Source organism: Dipodomys ordii, unplaced genomic scaffold (genome assembly GCF_000151885.1).
Source record: "Dipodomys ordii isolate 6190 unplaced genomic scaffold, Dord_2.0 Scaffold300, whole genome shotgun sequence".
NCBI lineage: Eukaryota > Metazoa > Chordata > Mammalia > Rodentia > Heteromyidae > Dipodomys > Dipodomys ordii.
The window spans coordinates 209,566-224,509 of record NW_012267516.1 but is presented as its reverse complement, the minus strand read 5'-3'; the positions used below and the strand labels follow the sequence as shown (position 1 = coordinate 224,509).

At 38.1% G+C, this 14,944-nt stretch overlaps 1 protein-coding gene across 2 annotated transcripts in view; it reads left to right on the top strand.

The window, feature by feature from the left end:
* The window catches only part of Zmat3 (zinc finger, matrin-type 3), a 44,571-nt gene extending 30,330 nt beyond the window's left edge, over positions 1-14,241 (top strand). For both annotated transcript variants that reach the window (XM_013036560.1, XM_013036561.1), the window contains exons 3-6: positions 1,114-1,233; positions 8,942-9,108; positions 9,225-9,325; positions 13,203-14,241. In XM_013036560.1, the coding sequence (XP_012892014.1) occupies positions 1,114-1,233; positions 8,942-9,108; positions 9,225-9,325; positions 13,203-13,411 (597 nt within the window). In that variant the 3' untranslated portion in view covers positions 13,412-14,241. The remainder of the gene's footprint in view (positions 1-1,113; positions 1,234-8,941; positions 9,109-9,224; positions 9,326-13,202) is intronic.
* The last annotated feature ends 703 nt before the right edge of the window (positions 14,242-14,944 follow it).

The following is a 14,944-nucleotide window of genomic DNA, read 5'->3' as shown; positions in this document are numbered from 1 at the left end:
TCGGGCTTCTACTCACGCCGAGTCTTGGATCCTGGGTCGTCTCTGGTCTGCAAACTGCAGGATGAAGCTGTCTGCTCCTTGTCGGTTCTTGCTGGTGTTGAGTAGAATCCGCTCGCCCGCTGCGTCTGGCTCCTTCGTCCCGGACTCTCAGCGCTCAGGTTTAGCCCCGCTGCGGTCTCCACTGCGACCCTGCCGCCGCTGATAGCCTGGCTGCGGTCTCCACTGTGACCCTGCCGCCGCCGTTGCTGGCTGGTGCTCAGATGTGTATTCTTGCCTTGGCTTTCTCTCACTTGTCTAACTCTCTGTCCTGTGATGGCACACTTGGTGTGTTTCTCTGGCTTAGGACTGTTAGTATCAACAGATTTTACTTATAGGATTTTTGCAAGTGGGAAAGAAGCTATTGCATGTGAAAGTCATTTGCAAGTTTAAAAATGCTGTATATGTGCTCTTTTTGTAAAAATAATGGGGGTTGTCCATTTCATTGCTCACTTCTAAAGCAGATTATATTGAGTATCAAAAGATTTGTATTTAAGTAATGGTTTTCAAATAACAATAAGTTGACTAACTACATGGATCACTGGAAAACATGATGCTTTTTCAGAAACATATAGGAAATTACTATTATTTTTAGTTTTCTTCTTTTATCTTCCCCAGATGAATTTAATCATCTGTAAAAAAAAATCCAGGCTTTTATATTTAAGATCTAGTAAATCAAATTTAGCTATTACTCTTGCTTCAATTTTGTACATACATGAAAGAAGAATAGCATGAAATTAGTGTTTGTGATTTTTTTTGTGGGGGGAGGGTCGGTTGTGGGGCTTGAACTCTGGGCTTGGGCACTGTCTCTGCACACTTCAGCTCAAGGTGAGCATTCTACCGCTTTAGCCACAGCGCCAATTCCGGTTTTCTAGTGGCTTATTGGAGATAAGAGTCTCACGGACTTTCCTGCCTGGGCTGGCTTTGAACCGCGATCCTTAGATCTCAGCTTCCTGAGTAGTTCGGATTACAGATGTGAGCCACTGGCGCCCAGCTTTGTCTGTGATTTTTTTTTAAAATAAATATGTTGATTAACTCAATGTGATGTTCTCATTCATTTTATATTTTTACTTCTAGGGTAAGAACCATGGCAAGAAACTCCGAAATTACTATGCAGCCAATAGTTGTCCTCCGCCTGCCAGAATGAGCAATGCAGTAGAGCCTGCAGCAACTCCAATTCTTCCAGTTCCTCCACAGGTGAGACATATATAAAAGTTAGAAGCTGTTGTTTGCATAAATGTTCCTCAATAACATTTATTGTCCATTTGTTTAGCTAGGTACAGTTAGGCAAAAACTCCTAAAGGATCTTACTTGGTACTTTTAACTTATTGAACTGTGCTAGATTTAATATTTGCTAAAATCTTTAAACATTGAGATTTCTTATTGAATTTGGTAGTGACACATGATATAATGAAACAAATCCAGTTACAGTACACCTGTCTTAGAATTCTGAGTTAAATGACCTTAGGTGTATGGACCATGAATGAAAAGAAAGAGATTTAAACATTTCTTTTTGTAATTTATTCCTTTATTATTTCTTTATTATAGTTATGCATATATACATCTGTATACAGTTATATATGTGTATATAGATGTATATATAGTACACACACACACACACACACACACACACACGTATTGTTAGGTCTGCCCAGGAAAAAAATGGCCCCTTCACCTTTGTTTTCCCTCCATGCACACGTGGCTCTCCCTAGCAGACCTTGCTCAGCCATGTAACCTCAGTAACTGGCACACCTGGGGGCAGTGGGAGGTTCCCAGGCTCTGAGGTCATTTCCATGTCTGATGTGGCCATACCTCCTTCCTGCCCTCCCTCTATATAATCAGTCTCCATCATTAATTCCTCCCTCTGCATGCCTACATCTCCTTTGGGCAGGCAGGTTCAGTTCTTATAATAAACTTTCTCCTCTGCCTGAACCAACATGGAGGGCTCCTTTCTCCAAACCTTACATATGATATCCCAGGCAGGGTAGTGTCAGGAGTTACTGGACCCCTCCTAGCTCTCTTTCTGAGGATCAGTCCACCTCCTGATCCCCCTCCATGGACCCGAACAGCCGAAGGGAGCCCAATGCCAGACCTCTCTCCTTTACCATTGCTGGCAGTGCATTCACTACACTGTCTTCTATCTTCTGTCTATGTCTGGTGAGTGACTTCTGTCTGTGGGTCCCTCTGTCCCCACCCCCGTCTTGCCATAACAGGGGGCCACCTACTCTTGTTGGCCTACTTTCTGCATCCCTAGGGACTCCTTCTTTCTACATCCTCACCAGACTCGTATTGAAGGACTCCATAAAACCAAAACACTTTATTTTTTATTGCAACAGTTTCTGCCAATGCAATGGTAAATGGTCAGAGGATACATTCAGGCTTTCTTCACTCTCCTTGCTTGTCCTTTGCTGTCTCCTGTTTCCCTCTGTAGATCTTCATCCCTGTTCCTGCCACAGGATGGGGGTGGGCATAAGCTTCTCAGCCATCTCCTCTAGAAAGGTAACTTATTTTGTTTTGTAGCAGTTCAATTTCCTCTTTCTTTTTCTCTCTCCCTCCTTCCTCCCCCTTTGCTTGTACCCTTGAGAGTGAGGTGGAGTCGCTCCTGGGGACCCCTGTTGAATGCTAGCCATTCTGGGCTTAAATTCTTTTAGTTAAAACTCTCTCTCTCTCTCTCTCTCTGTATCTCTCCTTGGCCCCTTATTTTCTGTTTGTCTGTTTGTTTACTTAATAAAGCTCTGCCAAGTTTTCTTATCTCCATGATTTCTCCAGAAATTCACTATCTTGACTATGTGGTGTGTTTTCATGGGACCCCCAGCCATCTAGCAAGTGACCAAAGGTCAGTTTGTCTCCTAATATGTCTCTTTACCAAAATTAAAGGTTTTCTGGTAACCAAGACTTAACTGGCTCCACAGACCAAAAGAGAAAAAAAAGAAAACAAAAAACAGGCAGTTTTAAACTCAAACCACATACTGTTCTAAGGTAATCAAGACTTAATGGCTCTTCAGGTCAAAGAAAAAAAAATGAGCAGTTTTAAACTCAAACCACAAAGAAGCTCACCTGATTTGGATGTGAACAAATGTGTCTAATGTCTGTTTCCCAAGTGTGTAGGGCAACTTGATGTAGAGCTGACAATGGTTTCAATCTTAAGTAGTGTCCTAAAGTGCTACATTCAATTAATTAGTTGATTTTTCAAAACATTCATCATGTCTACTGTTGAGTTTGTCATTGAAGATTTTATCCTCTGCACCATTTAGTCAGATTCACAGAGGGATAAATAACTCTTACATTTAATTATTGGTCAAATTTAACTTCTATTCTTAACAAGTTCCAGGTAAGCCCTCCTTTAAAAAAAACTAATTTCAGCCAGGCACCAATGGCTCACTCCTGTAATCCTAGCTACTCAGGAGGCTGAGATCTTAGGATTTCGGTTCAGAGCCAGCCCAAGGAGTAAAAGCTGTGAAACTCTTATCTCCACTAAAACAACAGAAAATTGGAAGTGGCACTGTGACTCAAGTGGGAGAGCACTAGCCTTGAGCTGAAAAGCTGAGGGACAGTGCTCTGACCCAGAGTTCAAGCCCCATGACCGACCAAAAAACCTCCAAAACAACCAAAAAAACAAAACAAAACCCCAAAACCTATTTCTATTGAGCTCCTTGTTGCTTCAGTTGAAATATAAAAAGCTTCTTCTTGGCATCAACTCTCTCTTGATCTGTCATTCATCTGCTCCTCCGATGTGGGACATGCCATCATCAGTCAACTGGAACAAGCCATCCCAGCAACAAGTAGATGGGACATGATCCCAGCAAGGAGCAGACATTCCTGGGACAAAGCTTGTCCTGCCAACAAGAGTCCATCCAGAGGCAGTTTGAAAAACTGTGCAGATAAAAGAGAATTGTGTCAGATCCTAAAAGGAGACACTTTCTGCTAGCCCTTTCAAAACTACTCAGAGCCAGGAGATCAAAAGAAAATAAGTTAATAAGCATGCCTATCTAATGTTCATATCTGTCTGCCTTCTAACTAGACGGGAACTAACAGTATTCAATTTCATTGAGTTAACAAAGAGTTACAAAGAAGGTTTGGGGTAGAGAAAAATAGCATATAAAGATTCTTGAAACCATGTCATATTTGAAGAAAATAGCACTGTCATATGGAAAAGAAGAATCTCTAGGGACAGATAACTGTCTTCAAAAGTCAAAGGGGGCTTGGCACTAGTTGCTGTAATCCTAGCTATTCAGGAGCCTGAGATCTGAGGATTCCAGTTGAAAGCTATCCCAGGCAGGAAAGTGAGATTCTTTTTTATTATTATTATTTTTTTATTGTGAAAATACCATACAGAGGGGTTACAATTACATGAACAAGGTAATGAGTACATTTCTTTTTCTTTTCTTTTGGTCGTGGGGCCTGAACTCTGGGCCTGGGCACTGTCTCTCAGCTCTTCAGCTCAAGGCTAGCCCTCTACCACTTGAGTCACAGCGCCACTTCAGTCATTTTTCTTTTTGCTTATGTGGTGCTGAGGTATCGAACCCAGGGCCTCAGGCATGCAAGGCAAACGCTCTACCACTGAGCCAACTTCCTAGCCCATGAGTACATTTCTTATCAAGCATTGTTGCCTCCTCCTTTGTTTCCCCTTCCCATCCCTTCCCATCCCCCCCTCTGTCCCTCCCATGTCCCCCCACCCACACCAAAGTTGTAAAGTTTGTTTTTCCACCATAACGTCTTGTACATCTCATTGTTGCAATAGGTCCACCTGCATCCCTATTTAAGCAATTTGTTTTTTCCCTTCCCCTCCACAAATTCTAACAACATCAAATACAGTGAAAACAGGGGTTATACTGTGGGGGAGGTACATATGAAACAACAAAGAAATATTTTATAAATATGTTAGAAACAATAGCAAGAAAGAAAAAAACATTTGAGTCCTTATCTTGGGGTTCATTTTGCCTCACATTGACTTATCTGACTGTTTCTGCTTGTCTCAGATATATACTAGTTATTGCAAATAAGGGAAACCTATGGGACCTATGTTCCTTTGGGCCTGGCTTACTACACTTAATATATATTTTTCCCAAGTCTTTCCATTTCCTAACAAATGGGGCAATGTCATTCTTTCTGATGGAGGCATAGAATTCCATTGTGTATATATACCACCTTTTCTTGATCCATTCATCTACTGAGGGGCATCTAGGTTGGTTCCATATCTTAGCTATGGTAAATAATGCTGCAATAAACATAGTTGTGCTGGTAGCTTTAGTATGGTCTTGTTTGTGATCATGTGGGTAAATGCCCAAAAGTGAGATTGCTGGGTCATAGGAGCTCTATGTGGAGTCTTTTGAGGAACCTCCATACTACTTTCCAAAGTGGTTGAACAAGTTTACACTCCCACCAACAATGCAGTAAGGTTCCCTTCTGTCCACATCCCCTCTAGCATCTGTTGTTATTAGAGTTCTTGATTATAGCCATTCTAAGTGGGGTGAGGTGGTATCTCAATGTTGTTTTGATTTGCATATCTTTATGGCTAGAGAAGTTGAGCATTTCTTCATGTCTATTGGTCATCCTTTCCTCTTCAGAGAAGTATCTCTTTAACTCTTTAGCCCACTTATTTATTGGGCAGTTGTTTCTTTGAAGATTTGTTGTTGGGGGATTTAGTTTTTTGAGTTCCAGGTGTATTTTAGATATGAGACCCTTGTCTGTTGTATGGCTAGTGAAGATCTCCCATTCCGTGGGCTTTCTATTAATCTTGCTAGCTATGTCCTTTGCCATGCAGCTCTGCAATTTCATGCAATCCCATTTGTTCAACCATTTGTTCTTTGATTTGTTGTGTTTCTGGGTCTCTATTAAGAAAATTTCAGCCTGTGCTAAGGAGACCTAGGGTTTTTCCTATTCTGTTCTGTAATGTTTTCAGCGTGTCTGCTTTGACTCTGAGGTCTTTGATCCATTTGGAGTTGATTCTGGTGCAGGGTAATATATAAGGATCTAGATTTAGTTTTCTACAAGTGATTAACCAATTTTGCCAGCACCATTTACTGAAGAGGCTGTCTTTCTTCCATTCTAATTTTTTAGCTTTCTTTTGGAAGTTTAGATGGCCATAGGTCTGTGGGTTCATTTCTGGGTTTTCAACTCTATTTCATTGGTCCTGAGGTCTGTTCTTGTGCCAGTACCAAGCTGTTTTGATGACTATGGCTTTGTAGTAGAGTTTGAAATTTGATATTGATAGTCCTCCAGCACTGTTCTTTCTGCTAAGGATCATTTTTGCTATTTGGAGTCTTTTATTGTTCCATATGAATTTTGGAATCCCTCTTTTATTTCCTTGAAGAATGAGGTTGGAATATTGATAGGTATCACATTGAATTTGTAGATAGTCTTGGGAAGTATTTTCAGGATGTTGATCCTTCAGGAAAGTGAGATTCTTATCTCCAGTTAACCACCAGAAAACCAGAAGTGGCTCTGTAGTTCAAAGTGGTAGAGTGCTAGCCTTGAGCAAAAGAGCTCAGGGACAGCATTCAATCCCCATAACTGCCACCACCAACAAAAAAAAATGTCAGAGGGAGTGATGTGATAAAAGGCAGCTTCTGTGCTTTCCTAGTAGTAAGCAACCCCAATAGGAGGTACCCACCCAGTCTTGGAGCAGCCTTCAGCAACCAGTAATGTGAAAACTATTCAGCTTGATGATCTCTCTTTGAGTGTTTTTCTATCCTGGTTTCATTTTCAATATATCTCATCCCCCTGAAAAATCTACATTATGGAAAAATAGCTAGAATTGCCATCCACATTTGAAACATTAAAACAGTGATACTAGAAACATAAATTTACACTATGGTGATTAAGAACAGATGTCCAGGCTCAAAAGGAACTGGTCTCACCACTGTAACATATATAAATCTGTGGAAAGTTACTCAGCAATCCTGAGCTTCTAATAAACTTCCAGAAAGGCTCATACTTGTGATTCATGTACTGTACTTTGATAAGTAAGGCTGATACTTCTATGTTGTTGCAAGCATTAAATAAAGTGAAGGTCCAGAACTAGATTGAAGGAAGTGAGACACTTTCCCAGTACACAGAATTTAAGTGAATATTCCAAAGCTAAAGTAATTAAAATAATATTTAAAGAAATATTTTTAAAATCTAGTACAAAAATAAGTTAACAATAAAAATGTTTAAAATATGAAGTGTTAAGTTCAGTAACAGTGCTATGCCAAGTGATATTGCATTTGAAGGCAAAAGAAAAATTAGTATTAGTTATCCTAGCATTAAGTTTTCAGTTTTTTTAACCACTGATTTTTTTTCATTAATTTCAGACTTTCTAATATTGCTGTAAAATATTTGCCTTGAGAACTGAGGTTTTGTTTTTCTGTTTTTTTTTAATTGTGAAAATAATGTACAGAGGAGTTACAATTACATGGGCAAGATAATGAGTACATTTCTTATCAAGCATTGTAGCCTCCTCCTTTGTTTCCCCTTCCCATCCAATTTTGTGTTTTGTTTTTTTTTACTCCCCCTTAAAGTTTGTGTCCCAGTCAAGAACCTCACTCCACCCTTTTGCTAATCCTGACTGCTTCAGAGAGTGCTTGGGCATCCTGAGTTTACAGTTATTTTTTTATGAGAACTGTACCATTCTGTAAAAAAATAATAATTCAAAGATTAAGTAGTAGAATACATATTTTAAAAGCTACAAAAAATGCAAGACCATCTTCTTGAATCACCTACTTTGTCTTCCAAAGAACAGAAGGGACTGGACTCTCAAGTCTATCGTAACAACACAATCCAGAATGCATGTATACTAGCTCCCTAGACAAAGGTCCCTAAAAGGTACCTCAAGAAACTGATCTTACAACTGGAACTATACATATATATGTATGTATATATACATTATGTACATATGTATAAAACTATATATATAACTGTATAGTTATATATATGTTATCTCTCTCTCTCTCTCTCTCTCTCCATATATAAACATATGTAAGGTTTGGAGAAAGACATCCATGTGGTTGTTCAGGTAGAGGAGAAAGTTTAATATAAGAACTGAACCTGCTGGCCAGCACAAGGTAGAGGCATGCAGAGGGGCAACTTATAGCAGGCAGGAGGTGTGCCCACAGTGAAGGGTGGGAGGAGGTATAGTCACAGCAGATCCTCAGAGGATGAGGAAGTGACCTCAGGGCCTAGGGCCTGCCCCCAGGTGGGCCAGTTGCCTAGGTTATAGCTATTTTTCTTGGGTGGGCCTAACAAATATCCTTAGTATTATATTTCCTTTAATATGTTCCCCAATCTGAATACAGTTGTCTGGATCTGCTAGTTATCTTTCTTTGATTATATTGAATCTGTATATTGTTTGTAGACTTTATGAGTATTGGGACATTGAAAATATAACCTAATCCCTCTGGACTTGGCAGCAAGCCCAATAAACAATTGGTATTTAGTATATGCTTATTAATAGATGCTGAGCATACTTTACTCTTTCTAGAAATGAGATTTTAGGCCTCATCTATTTATCTAACTATTATTTCCTTGTCCAACTCCTCTATGTGGAAATTCTAAAACACAGTTAAAATTTTTCTTCAATGATCATTCAGAGCTTTGGTACATAGATGATTATAATACAAAGCCATGAGTGCCTTCCAGTCTGGCTTCGTTTTTCTCAGACTCATTTCATTTTCTTATAAAGCTGAATGCTAGGGCTGGAGGAATGGCCCAAGAGGTAGACCATCTGCCTTGGAAGTATTAAGTCTGTGTGCCAAAAATTCACACCCAAGTGCCAAAAAAGTAAACAAACTGAGTGCTTGTGGTCATGCTATATCTTTTGATTATTTTTCAGCTCTACAGAACAACTTTTGAGACGAATGATGAAATGAATTCTATATTTTTTATTAACCTTATTTCTTCTTGTGTTTTTCTTTTTTTATGTCAGATGGGCTCTTTCAAGCCTGGAGGCAGAGTGATACTGGCCACGGAGAATGACTACTGTAAGCTTTGTGATGCCTCCTTTAGTTCCCCTGCTGTGGCACAGGCTCACTATCAAGGGAAGAATCATGCCAAGAGGCTGAGACTGGCAGAAGCCCAGAGTAACTCATTCTCGTAGGTATTGCCATTTTCTCTGAGACCAAACTGTTACGAGAGATAATTACCTTTACAGGAAAAGAACAGAAATGGATCCTTGTTTAGAAATCTCATGTTTTTTAAACTTTCTCTAGGGATTCCTCAGAAGTGGGTCAAAGAAGAAGCCGTAAAGAAGCGAATGAATTTAAGATGATGCCTAATAGAAGAAATATGTATACAGTACAGAATAATTCAGGTAACCTGCATATTTTTATAGGTTTTGGACATTTCCACATACATTCTGCAAAGGGACTTTCTTATTTTTATTTTCCTTTATTAGTAGTACATAAGCCCTGAGAACTCATTGAGCAGTCATTGAGCAATCATTGTTTCGTTGAATTGGTTTAGTGACTTTGCAGGCTGGTGTGTATTTCAGGTCATATTTATTTCCTACTTAGTTTATTTATTATTATTAATTTTATTTTAAACCACAGTAGTATTTTAGGGTCTCTTACCATAGGTTCCTTTATATTTCTTCTGGTACCACATTGTAAGAATAAGCTGCTTTGTTGAAAGTTATACCACGTTCAATTTCTATGTCATGAGGAAGATATTTCTTTTTTCTGTCAGTGCTAGGGATCAAACTGGGGATCTTGAGCATGCTAGTAAAGCATACTATATCCCTCGTCCTTATGGGGAAAATAAAATAATAACAGTTGTGTTAAAAGGAAAATTTAAGCATCCTTTGTTGTTGGTGGTGGTGATCCTGGTACTAGGGTTTGAATTTAGGAATTCTCTTTTTTGTGAGGTAGGCAGGTCTTTACCACAGAGCTATGCCTACAGCCCTTGTAGTATTTTTTTTTTTTTTTGGTCCATCATGGGGCTTGAACTTTGGGCTTGGGCGCTGTCCCTGTGCTCATTAGTTCAAGGCAAGCGCTCTACTGCTTGAGCTACAGTGCCACTTTAGGTTTTCTGGTGGTTTATTGGAGATGAGAGTCTCAGGGACTTTTCTGGCTGGGCTGGCTTTGAACTGTGATCCTCAGATCTCAGCCTCCTGAGTAGCTAAGATTCAGGCATGAGCCACTGATGCCAGGCTCCTTGTAGTATTTTTATTGTCGTTTCTGTTTTGTTTTTTTGACTTTTGATTTTTGTTTTTCTTTTTATGTCAGTAACTGGGGCTTGAACTCTGGGCCTCATACTCTTTTTTTTTTAATTTTATTTTATTTGTGAACATACTGTACAGAGGGGTTACAATTACATGGGCAGGATAATGCGTACATTTCTTACCAAGCATTGCAGCCTCCTCTTTTGGTTTACCCTTCACATCCCTTCCCAGCCTCCCCCCTCCCCCCCAATCCCAATCCTTCCCCCCCCGCACCGACGTTGTAAAGCTCGTTTTGGACATGACAACTTGTACTTCTCATCTTATTTAGCATTTTTGTTCCAAGCTGGCACTCTACCACTTGAGTCACTCCTTCACTTCTGGTTTTTTGTTTATTAATTGCAAAAAAGTGTCTCATGGCCTTTTTTCCCAGGCTAGCACTTTGAACTGCCATTGTCATATCTTAGCCTCTGGATTAGCTAGGCTTGCAGGCCTGAGCCAATAGCATGTGGCTTCCTGGCAGTGACATTTTGGTTGTTAATCAGAAATGGTAGGACAAAGATTGAACCAATTCAGCAGTGATACCCACTAGACACTATGCTGGAAATTAACTATACAACTTGGGGGGAAGGAAGTCAGGAGGGAAAAAACTGGGAGAGTGGTGTGGGGTATTGACACTGTTCAAAAGGAAATGTACTCATTACCTGACTTATGTAACTGAAACCTCTCTGTACATCAGCTTTACAATAAAATTTTTAAAATCTGAAGGAAAAAAAAGACTTTCACAGATTTTCTTGCCTGAACTGGGCTGGTTTCAAACTGGAATTCATGCCTTTTGAGTAGTTAGGATTACAGATATAAACCATTTCCTGGCTCTTAGCAGTAGTTTCAACAAGGGTAGTAAATCAGAATGATATAGGGAGTTCTTAGAAAATGTAATTGCCTGAAATATTAGAGATTTTTAAACAGTATATTTGAAATGGGATCCAGACAAACATATGCTTTGAAATGTTCCCTTGGTGCTTTTTATATATAACATTCAAGTAGAATCATGCATTTATAGGAGTTTGTTCTGCTTAAGTGTCCTTTATCCTTTCCCAACCTTTGCCTGCAATACAACACATGCCAGCGGAGCTATTTATATATACCGGAAAACAAGAAAACAAAACTTTAAAAAGTTCATTGAAAAGCAAGAGATGACTAAGAAAAAGACCATTTAGCCTGGCGCCAGTGGCTCATGTCTGTAATCCTAGCTACTCAGAAGGCCGAGATCTGAGGATCATGATTCAAAGCCAGCCTATTGAAGGAATGTCCGTGAGGCTCATCTCCAATTAACTGCCAGAATGCCACAAGTGGCGCTGTGGCTCAAGTAGTATAGCTCTCACTTTGAGCTGAAGAGTTGAAGGACAGCACCCAAGCCCACAGTTCAAGCCCCATGACCAACAAAAAAAAAAAAAGAAAAAGAAAAAGACCATTTAGAAAACAAAATGCAGTGCATTAAAAAGTCTAAACATGGCTGGGAAGGTGGCTCAGTGGTAGAGTGCTTGCCTTGCATGCATGAGGCCCTAGGTTGGATTCTTCAGCACCAATAAGCAACAACAACAAAAAAGTCTAAACATTAGTAATTATAATAAATGCTATTGAAATCAGTTAAATGACAAAGATTATTCAATTATATAAGGAAAATCTAGGTAAAATGAAGGATGCCTCAGTAGGTATATTAATATCAGATAAAACAAAATTTTAGGATAAAAGTAGTAGAGATTATATTCTCTGACCAGAGTATAATTTAATGTGAATTAACAAAAAATGTTAATGTCAATAACAAAATTTAAAACTAAACAATATTTCTATTCAGGATTTTAAGTTTTTTCATTGTTTTCATAAAGGTGACATACAGAATGATTACATTTACATAAGTCTGGTAAAGAGTATATTTCTTTTTGGATAATTTCACCCCTTCCCTCTGTTCAGGAATTTAAAATACTTATACATAATTCCTGATTCAAAGAAAAGATTATACTAGACATTTAAAATGCTAAGAATGAAAAATTAGTGAAAATACCATATCAAGATTTGTGGAATGCAGTAAAAACTGTTTTGAGAATAGCACTGGATATTTATTATTTTGATGTGTTTGATGATCAGACTTAAGAAGTCAATAATGTACCTAGAAGAAATGTAAAGGGAAGGTAAAAAGTAATGTAATCAACATTCCTGCTGTCATTCTAATCTTTTCAAATATGATATAGAAATAGAAATAGTGATATTGTGATGTTCTCATTCTACTTAATATTATAATCATAATTAAGGATTTTCCTATGTACGTATTTTTTTATTGTCTATGTGGTTCTGGATATAGAATTCAAGGTCTTATGGATGCTAAGCAAATGCTCTACCACTAAGCTGAATCACTGGCCAACGACATAGATTTCCATTGCATTCAGTTATGGACTTCTCTTATAAAGTTTCATAAACATTGCTAAAGTGAATATCTTTGTTGCTAAGTCTCTGTGTAAAACCTCAGTGTTTCCCTTGGGTAATTTTTCAAGTGGAATTTTTTGATTAACACATTAACATAATTATAAGAATTTAATGCTTAGAACTTAAAGTATGTTTTAAATTGTATTCATGTTTTAGAGTTTGGCTGGACAGACAAACACATATAGTCAAATACATATACTGTATGCTAACAGCTGGAATGCTTTTATCTGTGTAGATTAAACATATAGTTTAAGAAAATTCATTAACTTCTCCTTTAAAATTAAGAATATGTAAATATATAATAAATATACAAAGATTACATATGTTATATAATTTATATATTATATAATTTATATTTATATTGGTAAGAATGAAACTATCATTTCCTAAGTGAATAAAATTAAGAATATATAGTAAATATACAAAGATACATAATACATACATGTTATATAATTTATATTTATAATTACAAATATCGGTAAGAATGAAACTGTCATTTCCCAAGTGAATATTTTGAATATATTATTTTTATATCTTACTTTGCCAGGTCCTTACTTCAATCCACGCTCTCGGCAGAGAATTCCACGTGATCTGGCCATGTGTGTTACTCCAAGTGGCCAGTTTTACTGCTCAATGTGTAATGTGGGAGCTGGCGAAGAGATCGAATTCCGGCAGCATTTAGAGAGCAAACAACATAAAAGCAAGGTGTCTGAACAGCGGTATAGAAATGAGATGGAGAATCTGGGATATGTATAGTGATTGCCATATTCAGATAGAACAGTTTGTCCTGCCTGTGGTTTGCCTTCTGTCAACTTGCTCTACTTTGTGATCCTTTTGATATGAGTACATTCCTCTGCTTACTGTTCTATATGTAACCTGCAGTGGTACTGTGAGATGTCAAAACTTAGGGGTGGTGGGAGGGGGGGTGTGGGAAGCCTGCTTCTTAGGTCATAATGCATTCTAAGGCCAACTGTGTTGTGCTGTGTATAGCATGTGACCTTCCTGTTCCTTCAGAAAGAACTTTTTATTCTTGGCCAACCTCTTGTTGTTAGTAGCCTGATCACTTAGACTGTTTAACAATCTCATATTCTTTTGTTATTTTAGTTTTATGTACTGTTAGATGAAACACAACTTTGAGTTCTTACTTCAGATCTCAATAAAAACAGGTAAGTAGAGACGTTCATTTTCCAAGGCTCCACTGGAACCATCAACTCAGTGCATTGTCAGTAACACACATACATACTCTAGGCTCCATTAGGGATTAGGGTTGTTTTTGTTTTTGTTTTTCCCCAGGATGTTATTTCCCTGTGTCATTTCCCTCCATTTTAAAATGAAGCTTTCTTAAACTTAGACATTTTTCAAAGTGCTTTAGTTCTTCCAAGTAGTGTAACTTCATTTTCAATTATTTCACACATTTAATTGCCACTTACCCTCCTCCTACTTTTTCATGAAACACCTAGTTGTATCAGCCTGTCTAATAAGCTTATTTGTATGCTTTGGCTGTACTATGGGTTTTCTAAGCCCAGATTTGAATAATAAGTTTAAGATGGATCTTTTTTTTTTTTTTGTCAGTCGTGGGGGCTGAACTCTGGGCCTGGGCACTGTCCCTCAGCTCTTCAGCTCAAGGCTAGTGCCCTACCGCTTGAGCCACAGCAACACTTCTGGCTTTTTTTTTTCTGCTTATGTGGTGCTGAGGAATTGAACCTAGGGCCTCATGTATGCAAGGCAAGCACTCTACCACTGAGCCACCTTCCCAGCCCTAAGATGGATTATTTTTTAATGAGTTTAAGAAATATGAAGACATATTTGATTTTTTTAAACTTAAAGTTATGTTTTTATTGATAGTCAACTGCACTTACATGGTAGTCTAAACAATAACTTCAATCTCTATTTTATTTTGGCAGACTTTTTAGATAATCCAGTCCTTACCTTTTTACATTCTTCTTTGTCCTGCCGGCTTATTGGGCTGTTCTGAAAAATACCACTTCCTGAAAATCCATAGAGAAACTGTTTTAAAAATTGTGCAGATTTCAGCAGCATCATTTTCAGTAGAAAAGTATATGAATTTTGCTCTTGATCTTTGTATTTTGGCTTTCTTGAAGACACTAAAAACGTGTTACAAATGATTTTAGTATCTGGTAATTATGATAGTATTATTATGTCTTTTACATAAAAGCCATAGTATATTTCTAGATGAACTAATGAAATTCTCTGAACTTTGATTAACGGCATTTTCTCTATTTACTATGTTTTAGTAAATGAATTTATATTTTTGGTTAAGATTGGTAG